Source organism: Sciurus carolinensis, chromosome 3 (genome assembly GCF_902686445.1).
Source record: "Sciurus carolinensis chromosome 3, mSciCar1.2, whole genome shotgun sequence".
NCBI classification, from domain to species: Eukaryota; Metazoa; Chordata; class Mammalia; order Rodentia; family Sciuridae; genus Sciurus; species Sciurus carolinensis.
Window position 1 is genome coordinate 153,406,579 of NC_062215.1, and position 14,528 is coordinate 153,421,106.

At 36.4% G+C, this 14,528-nt stretch overlaps 1 protein-coding gene across 4 annotated transcripts in view; it reads left to right on the plus strand.

Annotated features, from left to right (window-relative positions):
• Adam23 (ADAM metallopeptidase domain 23) overlaps positions 1-14,528 on the plus strand; it is a 156,414-nt gene that overhangs the window by 83,734 nt on the left and 58,152 nt on the right. For all 4 annotated transcript variants that reach the window (XM_047546469.1, XM_047546468.1, XM_047546470.1 and 1 more), the window contains exons 5-9: positions 4,876-4,958; positions 6,375-6,438; positions 10,473-10,545; positions 11,325-11,398; positions 13,007-13,072. In XM_047546469.1, the coding sequence (XP_047402425.1) occupies positions 4,876-4,958; positions 6,375-6,438; positions 10,473-10,545; positions 11,325-11,398; positions 13,007-13,072 (360 nt within the window). The remainder of the gene's footprint in view (positions 1-4,875; positions 4,959-6,374; positions 6,439-10,472; positions 10,546-11,324; positions 11,399-13,006; positions 13,073-14,528) is intronic.

Consider the following 14,528-nt stretch of genomic DNA (forward strand, 5'->3'; position numbering starts at 1 on the left):
ATTATAGAGAATGAAAGAAGCATGGGTTTAAAAATGCCCCATGAAATCAAGGTAGTGGCAATACTCACTCTTCACAAGGCTATTTCAAGTTTGAACAGTATAATTTATATGAATTATTAAACATTTACATGGCATTGGTACAGCCAAACTGTTCTGGTACTTTATTAATAAACTGCTGCAAGAACTTTTTTCCCTTTTGAACTTAATGAAGGTAAATAATTAAACTTGTGTTGGGGTCTCAAATTCTCTGATTCTCTGAAATTATGTTTTTTCTTCCTTTTCATTCTGCAGCATTCCAATTCAGGTGCATGCATCACATTATAGATATCTTTTTTCTACCTCTCTTTTGCTGCCAGACCTCTGCTTTTAAAAATAGACTTGCATATCCAGTTAGTTGATCATCTGAGGTATTTAAAAATATGTATGTAGAACAATAATTTGAGTATGATGTCATCATTTTTAGTCTCTTCAGAACCTGGATCTCCAAACATAAACATTTGCTAGCCAAGACCTGGGTAGTTTATTTTAAAATGTTTATGCAGACCTTCAGGAGTTGATTGAAATGTCAATTCTGGGTCACCATGGATGTTCAGGTTTATGGGAATTTCTTAGGCTATGGAGATAATAAGAACCTGCTGGTGGAACTTTACTTAAGCAGATGAGGTAAACAGACACAAGGGTGGGGTGGGACAATTTTAAAAAATTAAATGTTGGCTTGCTGCTTTATGGTTTTCCCCCAGTAGAACTTAGCAGGCCAGACAGAACTCAAACCTAAGAGAATCACCCCTCTCCATCTGCTTTCCATCTCCTGAAATTTTATAGGCACTCCCCATCTGCTGCCTTTTCCTCTCTTGTCTTTGTCCTTGTGGGTTTACACCCCTTTTTATTCCTTAACTGTTATTCAAGGGAGTTATTGGGAGGGAATACAGATGGCTCTGTTTTCATTAAAGGGAGTAGAATCGAACAATTCCTGTTATTAAATCAATAGTGTCAGAGAACCAAGTATTTATTTTTTTCTCCTCCAAGTTGGTATCACTAGAATTCTGAAGTTGCTGTCTCTAGCCACACCTGATTAGGAGGTGTTTTAAAAGTTGCCTGTGACTTCAGGATTTCCTTCGTTGAAGAACAGGCCTGGGATTAGGAGCTTGGCCACCCTGTGGGGCAGAGTTATAATCTGAACATTATTTGGCTTGTGGAGCGTTCAGCTTCAGTGGAAGTGGTCGGCTGAGAAAGTTAGTATGCTTACCAGGATTTTAATTTCCTTTGCCAATAAGTTCCATTTATCAGATACTCCATTTTTTTTTTTTTTTTTTTTTTTTTGCTGAATTTAATTAACTGACTCACAGTTTGGATGTGAAAATGCTGATGTCTATGGGGGCACACATAACTTGCATCAGAGGCCTAATTAGCTTCCCTTGATTCTCCTTCCTGCTGTTTGCCTAATCCTAGGTCTGTGACCACTCATAAGCAGCTGATGGTGGCCAGCCCTTGTGAATGGTCGGAGGCTTTCCTAACCAGAAAAAGAGACACTAGCTTGAGAACCTGAAGAAGTGGGATTCAGTTTGGCCTACTGCTATTGTTGGCAGAGCCTTTAGCACTTGGTGCCTATCTCCCAATCGCTGCGTGGAGTTGGTGGTTTTAGTCACACAGTGATTATTTAAGATGGCTGATCCTTGGGTGGGGCACTCCTGGGCTGACTAACCAGGCCCTCTGGGTGCAACCCTTATTTACTGGCTCACTACCATTATGCTCGTCACCCCAAAAGGGTTGCCTCTTTTGACTCAGAGCTTATTTTCTACAAAATACCTCAAGATGTTACTTACTTTGCAGTGGCATTTAGAAAATGCTGCATAGGTCTGAAGAGTTGCCAAAGAGTATTTTTCCACCATACTTTTAAAAAATCTTGTAAATTTAATATTAAGAAACTGAGAAAATCTTCTAATACTATAATTGGAACCTACCAAATTGCTTATAGTGCTGCATAAAACTATAATTTAGATAATAAGCTTTCTTATTATGATAAACATTAAGGATTGAATGTTCTTTGATCTCATTTAAGGTTTAGAAAACATGGTTATCCATATTCCAATATACAGTGAACTCAGTTGGTTTTCTTCAAATAATGTCCCACCTTAACTCAAATAGGTAACAATGACCTTGACAGTGAGCACTGACCTTCACTTTCCATTGCAAGTGAATAAAACTTAGATCTCAGAAAGGACTTGGAAATATTTTATGGGGGGAAAAAAAGAATAATTTTAGGAAAATCTGGAAATAGCTTTTCTTAGAAAGGTCAAGTAAATATGAGAGTTTGCTATGCATTTACTTCTAACCATCGCTTGACTTAAGATAGCTTTTTGATGTGATACAAAGTGCTAAATAACCAGTTTGATGAAATTTACAGTGACCCATAGCCATTTTTAGAACCATGTGAAGAATCTGAAATGTAAATTGCTGAATGTTGACCTGAATTCTAAAGTTGCTGAGATGTGTGGTACCATTTGTCCTTATAGGTTTCAGAGTTAAACACACAAATAGAATTTGACATATACAAACCGATATCTATATGCACGTCTGCTATTTGAGAACAGAAAAGCAACCCATATAGAAAATAAACCACTCAAATAACAGTTAAGGAGTAAAAAGTATATATAAAACCACAATGGCAAGGATAGGAGAAGAGAAGACAGAAGATGAGAAGTGTCCATAAAATTTTAGGAGAGGAAAAGCAGATGGATGAGGGGTCCCTCTCTTGGCTTTGCACCTTTCCTGTTCTGCTAAGCTCTGTTGGTGGGGGGCAGGAAGCAGAATTAGCTCATGTCACTGAACTCAGAAAGGCCCAGGAATTGAAGGTGTTTGAAAAGAGAAAGTTTGGTTGAAGGTCTACCTGAAGAGGAATTAAATCTCTGAATCACTCCCTCTCCTATTAGACAGGTGGCCATTCCCTACATAGTCTGGTGAAAGGAGGGAATCACTAGAGAAACAATGAAAGGTAGTTCCCTAGAACTGAAGTGCACGAGTCTTCTTGACTACAAAGTGCCACAGAGTGCTCAGTATATTGAAGAAGAAAAGACTCAGACCAGGGAACAGACTGAGATTTCCTGGAAATGGGGCTAAATAGAATTTCCCGAAGCCTTCTTTCAAGAGAAACATCAGATTTTATAGAAACATCTAACATTAGAATAATGTCCAGTTGTCAACAGCCCCTTTAGAAACAAGAAGACTGTATACACAAGGTCTTTGAAATACCAAGAGAAAATAATGTCCTATCTGGCATTCTCTCATGACCAAAACTGTGGATCGATTGTGAAGGTTGAAAAAGAGATGTCTGTTCATGAAATTTCTCACCAAATTTATATTCCATGAATGCTCTTTCAAGAAAGTACCATAGCCACATCAATGTTTATAGCAGCTCAATTCACAATAGCTAGATTGTGGAACCAACCTAGATGCCCTTCAACCTATGAATGGATAAAGAAACTGTGGTATATATACACAATGGAATATTATTCAGTCATAAATAAGAAGAATATTATGGCATTTACAGATAAATGGATGGAATTGGAGAATATCATGCTAAATGAAATAAGTCAAGCCCAAAAAACCAAGGGCTGAAAGTTTCCTCTGAAAGTGGATGATGATACATAGAGGGGGTGGGGAGGGTGGGGGATAAGAGAAGAATTTAGGAACTTTATATAGAGGGAAATGAGAGGGAGGAGGGGGCAGGGGTATGAAGGATGGTGGAGTGGGACAGACATCCTTACCCTATGTACATGTATGATTACACAAATGGTATGAATCTATATTGTACATAACCATAGAAATGAAAAGTTGTACCCCATTTGTGTACAATGAATCTAACTGCAGTCTGTCAAATAAAAGAAAAAGAAGAAAGTCCCAGAGGAAGTGCACCTCCATCAAGAGCAGAATGGGGACCACAAATGGGGAAGACATGATATAGAAGTCAGGTAAAGGGTGATCTCAGTACAGTGCTGCAGAGAACTCTTGAATGGCAGCTGTGCACAGGGCCTAGAAAGGTACAGGGGGGACCAAAGCATGAGGCTGAAAAGAAACAAGAGGGGTGTCTCCAGGCGCAAAATGCATACACTATGTTATTTGATATGTTTGACCATATTGAGAGGAGTTTTAGAGTACTCTTAGATAATAGGGATGCATATATGCTAACTACATGGAAAAATAAACAAGAAAATGAAGCAAAACTTCCAAAAAATTTAAAATTGAAGCAAGAAAGAAAATGTAATTATAGTATCACAGCTGTGAACAATATTTGCAGAGTCATAATATAAACATTAAATTTGGATTTAACCAAAAACTGGTGATGTGTATTGGAATGCATTGAGGATGAGAGGAGTTTCCATGATTCTGTATTAGGATGATAATTCTAAGATGAAATAAATCATCAGGACATAGCCATATAAAAATTCCATTAAAATGCATAGGTAAACATAAGAAGAAACAACTTAAAGAGTTAAAAATGGTTGGCTTGGAGGTTGGGTTAGAGGAGGGAGAAAGGAAACAGCTGTGTAACATCTGGTAAGTATCTGCTCCTATAATACATGCTTAAGAAATGTAAATAAATTTTTTTCACTTACATTGGTTTTATTCCCACTAGAGCCTTTTCTTCTTCATTAAATTTAATGCACACATACTTCTATAGAAAAGTTTAAAAATTGTCTAGTCTCATTCATGACTCTGAATAGGACTAGTTTCTAGGACTATTAATACATAGATTAATACATAGTGTCCATACATTCCCATCTTTGTTTTTGTTTGTTTGTGTTTGCTTTATAGAACCATCCAAAGAGTGATTCACAATTCATAAAATATAATCAATCAAACTTTCTTCTTTTGTAGGGTGGAGAGCACTGTTACTACCATGGAAGCATTAGAGGTGTCAAAGACTCCAAGGTGGCTCTGTCAACCTGCAATGGACTTCAGTATGTGGGAATCTCTTTGGACCCTCTTTCCCTCTAAGTTTTCTTTTGTCCTTTCACCCTTTCCATTTTTCCTTTTCTAGATATTTATTCTAGTGATCATCTGTGCCAGTTCCATGTTAGGGACTGGATATGGAGTAGTTCACAGGGAGGCAAAGATTCTCTATCTTTAAAATTTAGAGTTTGCAGGAGATCCACAGATTAAACACAGGATGATAGTTAATTACCATTTTGGTAGGTGCTACAAAGGGGAAGGACAGGGGTATAATAGTCAGCTTTCTGTTGCTGTAACAAAATTCCCAAGATAACCAGCTTATAAAGAGAAAAGATGTATTTTCGTTCACAGTTTGGGAGGTTCCAGTCCATGATTGTTTAGTCCCATTGCTTTGTACCTGTGAGGAGGTAGTTCATTGTGTTAGGAGCACCTGGAACAACAACAAAAAAAAAACTACTTATTGCATGAACGGGAAGAAAACAAGAGAGTGAAAAATGGTCCTGGGATCCCACAATCCCCTTTAAGGACATGTTCTAAGTGACCTTCCACTAGTCCACACCTCCACTGTAGGGTTCAAGACTTTGACATATAGGACTTTTGAGGAACATTCAAGATCCAAACAGGAGGTATAAGGAGTGGCTGACCCCAGTTCAGGCAGGTTCCAGAGGACGCAGCCATTGGGTCAAACCTATGTATGAGTAGTAGTTAACCAGGCCAGGATGGAATAATGAGAGAGGTACTCATGAGTTAGGGGCAGGCTCTAAAAAACCCCATCCATGGGCACCTTTTGGACCCAAACACAGTAGCACCTCATGCGAACATGCAGTTTAGCCATGTGATGAGAAAGGCTTTTGAGATTTTTTTCATAATTTATATATAAAAAAACCCTCATGTCTCTCATAATTAAATATGATTTAAATGACAGAATTATACTGCTTGATGGAAATTCACAATTTACAAGCATAAGTATACATCTGCTTTTCTCTTCAAAATCAGATGGTTTTGGGTGATTCTTATATGAGGACCTGTCTGTTTTCTTCTAGATGACACTGGATTTGCATAATTAGAAATTTGTACAAGTTGTACATGATTCTAAGATAACCTGAGATACTGCCACAGCATAAGTAGTCCTATCCCAGACTAATGTTTTCATCTGCTCATTTGCTTTCAGAAACTAGTTCTATCAGGAATAATTTTTATGCTCTTGGTGTGCACTTTTACATTTCTTGTAGCCTGGGTGCTATCTAGTAGAGTGACTACCGTGGGGCTCCATACAGGTCTGTGAATTTGATTTGGGACAGTTATGAAGATGTTGGTTTAGACGCATTCTTTATTTTAAGGGCACAATTGGGAAGCTCACTTGCTGTTTCTTGCCATTTGTGGTATTTGCTTATTCTCTCCTTGTGTGGGTTCTCATCTTACAGTGGGATGTTTGAAGACAGTACCTTTGTGTACATGATAGAGCCGCTGGAGCTGACTCATGATGAGGTGAGCCTGACCAGACTTCAGTGTCCCTGTGGTGTTTCACTTTCCAGCATCTTTGCCTTTGAGCTGTCGACTTCAAAGTGTGCTTATCCACATTACCATTTGAAGGGTAGATGAGTTTTTTAAAAAATTTTGTATTTGTTCTAATTTGTTGTATATGATAGTAGGATGCATTTATATATTTTGATAGATCATACATGAATGGAGTGTAATCTCTCATTTTTCTGATTATATATATTGTGGAGTAATATTGGTTATGCAGTCATATCTGTACATGAGGTAATAATGTCTATTTCACTCTCAAAGGATAGATGAGTTTTGAAGCTTACATTGCAGGTGTTGTACCCACCCATCAATAAAGGATAATCAGAGGCATGCAACTTGAGTTTTTTGCAGCCAAAGCCAGTTGCCTCCCGTCCACAGAGAGATCAGGGTTGTTTTGTTCTTCATTAAAGAATGAAGATCAATGTGGCCCTGCTCTTCCTTTAATCCAGCTTTCCTTTTCACAGTCTCCTTTAGATAATTGTGGTTCTAAGCATGTGCTTAATTTCTGCTGCCCTGAAAATGAGGGAATTTCATTATATGGTACAATGTTTAGTTTCAAGACAGGGAAGAAAATAATGTTTAGCACAGACCAGTGTGACCTAGTCAAGAAATCGCATCCTCTCCGTAATGTTGCTCCCTAATAGAATGCAACCAAACTTAAAATATGACAGAGTCATCAAATAGCGTATTGAGAGTGGTCCTACTTGCTGGGTGTTAGGGATACATTAGCGATAAAATAGACACAGAACCTCAGCCTAATGGAGCTTCTAGTCGACAGGGACAGATGGGAACACACAGGATGAACAGGTAATTACATGTGGCATTTTAAATAATGATGCTTGCTTAGGAGAGAAAATGAAGCCAGGAAGGCAGAGAGGAGAGTTAAACATTATATATAGCTAGCAGGGAAGGCCACATGGAGAAGGCGTATTGAATAAAGACCTTAAGGAGATTAGAACATTCTAGGAGATGTGCAAATACAAAAGGCCCTGAAGCAGGAGTGAGCCTAATGTGTTCAGGGAGCCTTGGGGGACCTGTCGAGGTTGGAGAGGAGTGAATAGGGGGACGTGGCAGGAGACCCTGAGAGGTAACAGCAGGGAAGTCAGGTCAGTGAAGAGGACTGGTAAAGGAAAAAAATAATATTTTGAGAATGATAGAGTAGGAATATTGCAATTATTTTGGGGGGAGCAGAAAACATTTTTTTAAATGTACATGGAACTATGGAATACATTTCAAATATGAGGCAGAAAAGTCACTAAATTATAAATGGTTGATGTTTAAATAAACTTGTATCATTTTTTAGCTAGTTACTATAAAAATTACCAGATGGTAAAACAACCAAACCTAGATTAAGATATTTGGATTAAGTAAAATGTTATTCCCCTGACTCCATTTATAGGCAAATAGCCCATATGCAGTGAAATTATTGAACTCATTCAGGAAAAATAAAATCGCTTTGATTTTTGGCTTTGCTTAATGGCTTCTTACCCTAAAAACAAAATCCCAATGAACAAAACAAACAATCCCAAATAATAATTCTCTAAGCCTTAGAGTTTTAAAAATATGTAAATGAGATAATTTTACAATGCATCCCTAATAGGATAATTTTGCAGATTCAGTGATTTAATAAATGTGTGTTATGGTGTATGGTAAACTGTTGAAAAGGTTTGTGTATATATAAACTATGATTATCATAATGTTTAAAGAACTGCTTTCACGTTGTTATGCCCATAATTATATTATACAGGGGCTGATTGTTGCATGCTTATTATCTTCTCTCTTTGCCTTCCTTCCTACTGCCTGCCTTTTGTTCACATAATGGTTTGTTCTCATCCTCCCCATGGTTAGAGGGAGAGGAACATTGCTCGAAGCTTATTCAGTTTTAAAAATTATGTTGCTGATCTAGATGTGTATTTCATTACTCTTAGTCTCTTTTCACCTGTTACTAGAATCAAGTGTTTACTTGAATTTGGATTTCTTTCTTTCTTTTTTTTTTTTTAACCTTTTTGTTCGTTCTTTTTAGATATACATGACAGTAGAGTGTATTTTGACAGATTATATATACATGGAGTGTAACTTCCCATTTTTGTGGTTGTACATGATGTGGAGTTACATGGGTTGTGTATTCACATATGAATATAGGAATGTTATGTCTGATTCATTCTACTGTCCTTCCTATTCCTATCCTGCTCCCTTCCCTTCATTCCCTTGGTCTAATTCAGTGAACTTCTATTCTTCCCTCTCTGCCCCTCTGCCCTTATTGTGTGTTAACATCCACATTTCAGAGAGAACATTTGGTCTTTGATTTTGGGGGACTGGCTTATTTCACTTAGTATGACACTCTCTAGTTCCATCCACTTACCTGCAAATGCCATAATTTCATTGCTCCTTTATGGCTGAGTAATACTGAATTTGGATTTCTTGATGTCCACATTATTTTTATTAATTTTAATATGCTTTGTAATAAGTGATACAGATGGGGTATTTCCAATGGAAATTTATGTTCTATCACAAGGAAAACATAAATAGCAAAATTCTTCATTATTGTCTTTTATGTAAGGTTCTCCTTTATAGCTGTTTTTCTGATTATAAAACTTACACAGGGAATTTGGAAAAGCAAAGGAAATAGTTAACTAAATAGTATCTATCCATCCTCAAAGATAACTTACCTTCACCTTTCTGTATACATTTGTCTAATTTTTCAATGATTTATTTCCAAACTTTAACAAATAAATTGGAGGAGGAGGAGGATGATGTAGTTGCAGTGCTGGAGACCCAACCCAGGGCCTCACTCTACCAAAGAGCTACGTTCCCAGCCTTTGGATCATTATTTTTATAATATAATTTAACTTAAAGTATCTCTGAGTCTCAATATCTTTACTTGTTAAATAGGGATAAAATATATTCTATGTGTTCTTGTTAGGAATAAATTGGGTAATATGTACTTAAATATTTTCTGGCATCTAACTATGCAGTCAGTCATAGAAACTGTGTTAGTCAGTTTTTTTGTCACTGTGACCAAAATACCCAACAAGAACAACTTAGGGGAGGGAAAGTTTATTTTGGCTCAAGGTTCTAGAGGTTTAGTCCACAGTGGGTCAACTCTATTGCTCTGGGCCCAAGGTGAGGTAGAACATCATGTGGAAGGGTATGGTAGAGGAGCACTACTCCATTCATGGCAGCCAGAAAGCAGAGGGATGGGGAAGGACCACAGGGAAGATGAACTCTTCCAGGGTATGGCCCCAGACACCCACCTTCTCCAGCTACACCCCACCTGCCTCCCAGCTGGGATGGGCTGATTAGGTTGCAGCACTCATAATCCACTTATTTCACCTCCAGACATTCCTGCATTAACACACGAGCTTTTGCAGGACACTGCATATCCAAATCATAACAAAAGCTAATAGTAATTGGAATGGTAGTAAATCATTTGTATAAGTGTAATTTCTAGGCCAAAAGAGGAGAGTATTTTGAAGGTTGCTGATAGACATTGCTCAATCATCTCTCAAACTATGCTACCAATTTCCTTCCATGAACCATGTGAAGAGTGCTTTTACCTTGCAACCATCATTAACTATGGATATCATAATTTTTAAATCTTTCCTAACTTGCTGGCAAAAATTGGCATATCATGCATTTTAAATTTATGTTTTGAAGTAGTATTGAAACATTCAACATTCAGCATTTTTGTATGTTTATTGACCCTTTGTGTTTCTTTCTTGTGAATTTCCTACTAGTAACTTTGAAGAAAGTAAGGCTTAAAAGTAGCTAATAAAGCTATGTTTTTATCTAAACTGGGACAATTGGAGGATGCTCTATTTTATTTAAAATTACAGTTTCAATGAAATGTATACTTTTCATTTTTGATAACTTGAAGTTTGACATATAAAGTTTTCTGTTTTAGGAAGGACATCAGAGAAAATTCTAACACCTTTCCATAATAACTTGTTCACATCTTGCTTTCTTATTGTCTACAATTATTTTTGTTTCAGAAAAGCACAGGTCGACCACATATCATCCAGAAAACTTTGGCGGGACAGTATTCTAAGCATATGAAGAATCTCAGTAAGTTTTAATTAAAAGAGCCATTGAATTTTATGTGGTTGGAGCTGTGACTTTGTGGAACTCTGTAGACAAGCGCAAGCTTGTCGCGAAGTGGAATTGTTCTGAGGTCTGGTGGTGAGAAGTGTGGACAGGCAGTGGAGTGAATGGAGAGTCATTTCAATGAAAAAACAGAAATACAAAACCCTGGGGTAAAACTGCACTGAGAACCAGAGAACGTAACCAAATTGAGAAAAAAGATTCACATCCAGGTTCATCTTTAAATTTTCCTGATTTGCTGCTCTTTGCCCGACTCTTATTGCCTCCCTCTTAGGTTCTCTTCTGAGGCATCACAAGCATGCTAATGTCGGCAAAGGCTTCTTTTGAATTTGGGGGGGGTGGTTACGTGATGCGCTATTCGTGTATATTAGTGTCAGAAGTCTTTAATAACTTATGCAAAAAAGTTCATGTCATACGTTATGTTTAATTCTAAAATGAATGAAGCATAGTAGAATTCTCTCAGATGTTCAGATATTATCATGTAGTTGTGGGCCAGATATACATCTTCTAGTGAATCTTGGACATCCCATTTCTCCTGGTGTTTGGAAGATCCTTATATGTTTGAATTCTTCGTGGCCACAAGAGAGTGAAATGTTTAATGAACAGTGTCCATTTTTTCCTCTTAGTTTATCCTAGTTTTGTGATGGCTTATCAATGCTGCTGTTCCTTCACATATTTAAAAAATGTCCTCCCACTGGAATGCAGCCAAGCATAATTTTGGTGTTCATCTTTCTCTTACACAGGTATGGAAAGCAGTGACCAGTGGCCCTTTCTCTCTGAATTACAGTGGCTGAAAAGGAGGAAGAGAGCTGTGAATGTGAGTTGCCCTTGAGCCACAGGTGGGGCTGTGTACCTTAGGTTGTGCGCCTGTCCTGCTCGGTAGCTGTGTCCCTAGAACAGTTTAGATTTTGGAAATGTTCTCTTCAAAGCAAAGCACAAAGGAGAAGACCCCATGACGTGAGGCTTATCAGCACATTGCTTTTTATTTCTCTCTCTCTCTATTAGTGATTCAAACTGATTTGTGTCCTATGAACCCTGATGACATATAAATATATTGTTTTTGTTCTATTTCAAAGTATTTTCTTAGGAAAATCATGGTACTTTTTTCTGTACAGGAGGATTTCTTGCAGGATAGTGTAGAGGTGATATGGCTTATAGAGCATCACTTAAAACATTTTTGTCAACACAAACGCAGGAAGAGTTAGGTTTTGAAATGTTGAATCATGTAAATGTGTATTACTTACAAATTAAGAACTTGATTATATTCAACGTTGAAGCTGGTTGTGATTTTTCAGAATAGAAGGAGTCTATTTGAACACTAGTGATATGACAGTTACTAAACAATTACATGATGAACAACTATTGTATACCTCACACATATTGATAAATATAGAGGAGTTTTGTATCTGAAATTATGTTCCTCGTCTTTTTCATAATAGATTAGAAAGCTGTAATGATGGGGACTGTTTAGTAATTACATGGTGAATGCCATGTAACCGAGAATTAATTCCACAGCTTATAGATTGCATGGTAATTTACTAGATAACTTAATGGGTAATTATAGTGGAAATTGCACATTTTAGATAATGTGTTCCTGAATGAATTTTTGTGAAAAAATCAGACCACCAGCCATCAAAAATTTAGTTCAAGGTTAAATCTTCTCTTTAACGAACCTGTGTTGGTATTATGGTGATTATGGATACACACATTTTATTCTTAGAAATCTCTTTTTAGTTACTCTTGAAGAGGCCATTGGCAGTAGTGTTTTATATAGACTTTGCTTTTATTATGGTCTACCACTTAATTGATCAATGACTATGTACCACCATTATTAATTTTTCAACTATGAAAAATAAGTCTAAATGAGGACTTACTCTTAAAGGACTTACTGGTAATAATTAAAATCTAGAAGAATTTAGAATGCAACTATTTTCAATGTTTGTTATTTCTAGAAGTTGTGCGGTTCAGAACTGGCACGTTAATATTAGATTTTCAGTGAAGCTAATGTTTCTGTTCATCTACATAGATTCTATTTCAGATATGCCGGGAGGTAATTATAATTAGTTACCCATATGAAATGAGTTCTAAGTAGATTCTCTATGGCACTCTAAGTAGATTGATATTTTTATTACATTTTAATACCAAAGAAATTGATATTTATTTTGATAGAATTGTCCTATACATTTTTCTATGGAGTAATTTTATATATAAAGCCATCTAAAACCAAAATGGGCCCTTGATAGGGAAAGAGTGAAATACGGTTCCTTTCTGAATACTGGAATGTTGACGGATACTTCATAGTCACTTATAATAAAAAATTTTTCCCGGACCAAGTTTCTAGAATTCTGATAGAGTTCTCTACAACTGAGCATTAGAGAAATTTTATATCAGCCACTATTCTGATGAAATATTTTTATTTCAACAGCCCTCTCGTGGTGTATTTGAAGAAATGAAATATTTGGAGCTTATGATTGTTAATGATCACAAAACGGTAAGAATATAGAATCACTGAGTTTTATATCCAATAGCTTACTAAAGAGAGAGCACATTTCACTTTAGATTTAATTGTTATTTGTTAATTACTAAAGCCAAGATATTTAGACACTTTACTTTTTTGGAGATCTTAAATGACTTGATTTCTTGGTGTTTGGAGACATTGGGCTTTATAGAATTTCCACAACTCTAAACTTTCCCTCTATTTAGTAGTGATTATAATGGATATCTTTAGCTATTTGACATCTTTCACTTATCTTTATTAAAAAGTCTTATTCCCTACTTTTCTTCATCTATGCCTTTGGACACTGCTTTCTATTCTATTCCATGCCTTTGTTCTGCTAGTGGTTATTTTTTAGCTTATTATTTGTGATAAATTTAATTAATAAGCAAATATAATAAAGGTCTATCTAAAGAGACTACCTTGAACCAATGATTTATTTCACCAAATATTGGAAAGGTGAATAATCTGTTGTTAGTTCTGGGGAAGTACAATATCTTTGAATGTGTTATTTCAGTAACACTTGAAGGAAATAAGAGAGACAACCATAACTCTCCATTTACCTCTTTACAAAATGAAGTAGAAACTCTTAACTGTACTCTGCCTAACCATTTCCTTGATAAAATGCCTGGGCGAGAGGCCAGGGCTCAGGGAAGACCCTCGGTGCAGCTATGTCCATCACTAGTTGGGTATGGTAAATTTTAATATCCAGGTCTGGGGGGGAAAAGCACTGATTTAGATGGCATTTGCTGATCTCCATAGTGTAAATATTCACACTGTGATTGATTTCAAGCTATCAAAGTGAGATCATTGAAGAGCTGGGAGAGTGGGTCCAGTTGGCTCTTGTGTGCAGCTGGGAGCTGGTGCCAACATCACTGCCACACTTCCCAAACTGTTTAGGCCACTTGTTATTTCTGTCACAGTTATGTAATTTAATTCTAAAAATTGCATATGTTAAGAGTACTTGTTTTTATGAAAATGAAGTTGCCTTTCTGGAAAGGCTTTATAAAGATGAGAATCTTTTTAAAAAATGCTTGAAAGTCAGATATGGGTAAAAAACTTGTAAATGGTAGGAATGAAAATGCAGATTGCTTTGCACATATCTTTAAGTCCTTGTTTTACTCTAAATAAAACCAAAATTAGATTAGTAGATTATATGATAATGTTGTTTCCTGCTAAAGTGACAACTTGAAATTCCAATCAGTAGACCCTACTCAGAGAAGTCCTTGAAGCTGTATAATTTTAAAAAATGACTTATATTTAAACCTTTGAGACTTCTATTTGATGAACATTTAAATTAATTATCAAGTACCAATTCAGTTGTATTGAATATGAAGTTTTTCTATAGAATTTCTCTTATTTTGTATGCAGATTTATTTTCTATGGTAGTAGCCTTTAAATACATTGCTTGAGATATGTCAGTAGGAGGCAGAATTTATCAGACTTGCATACA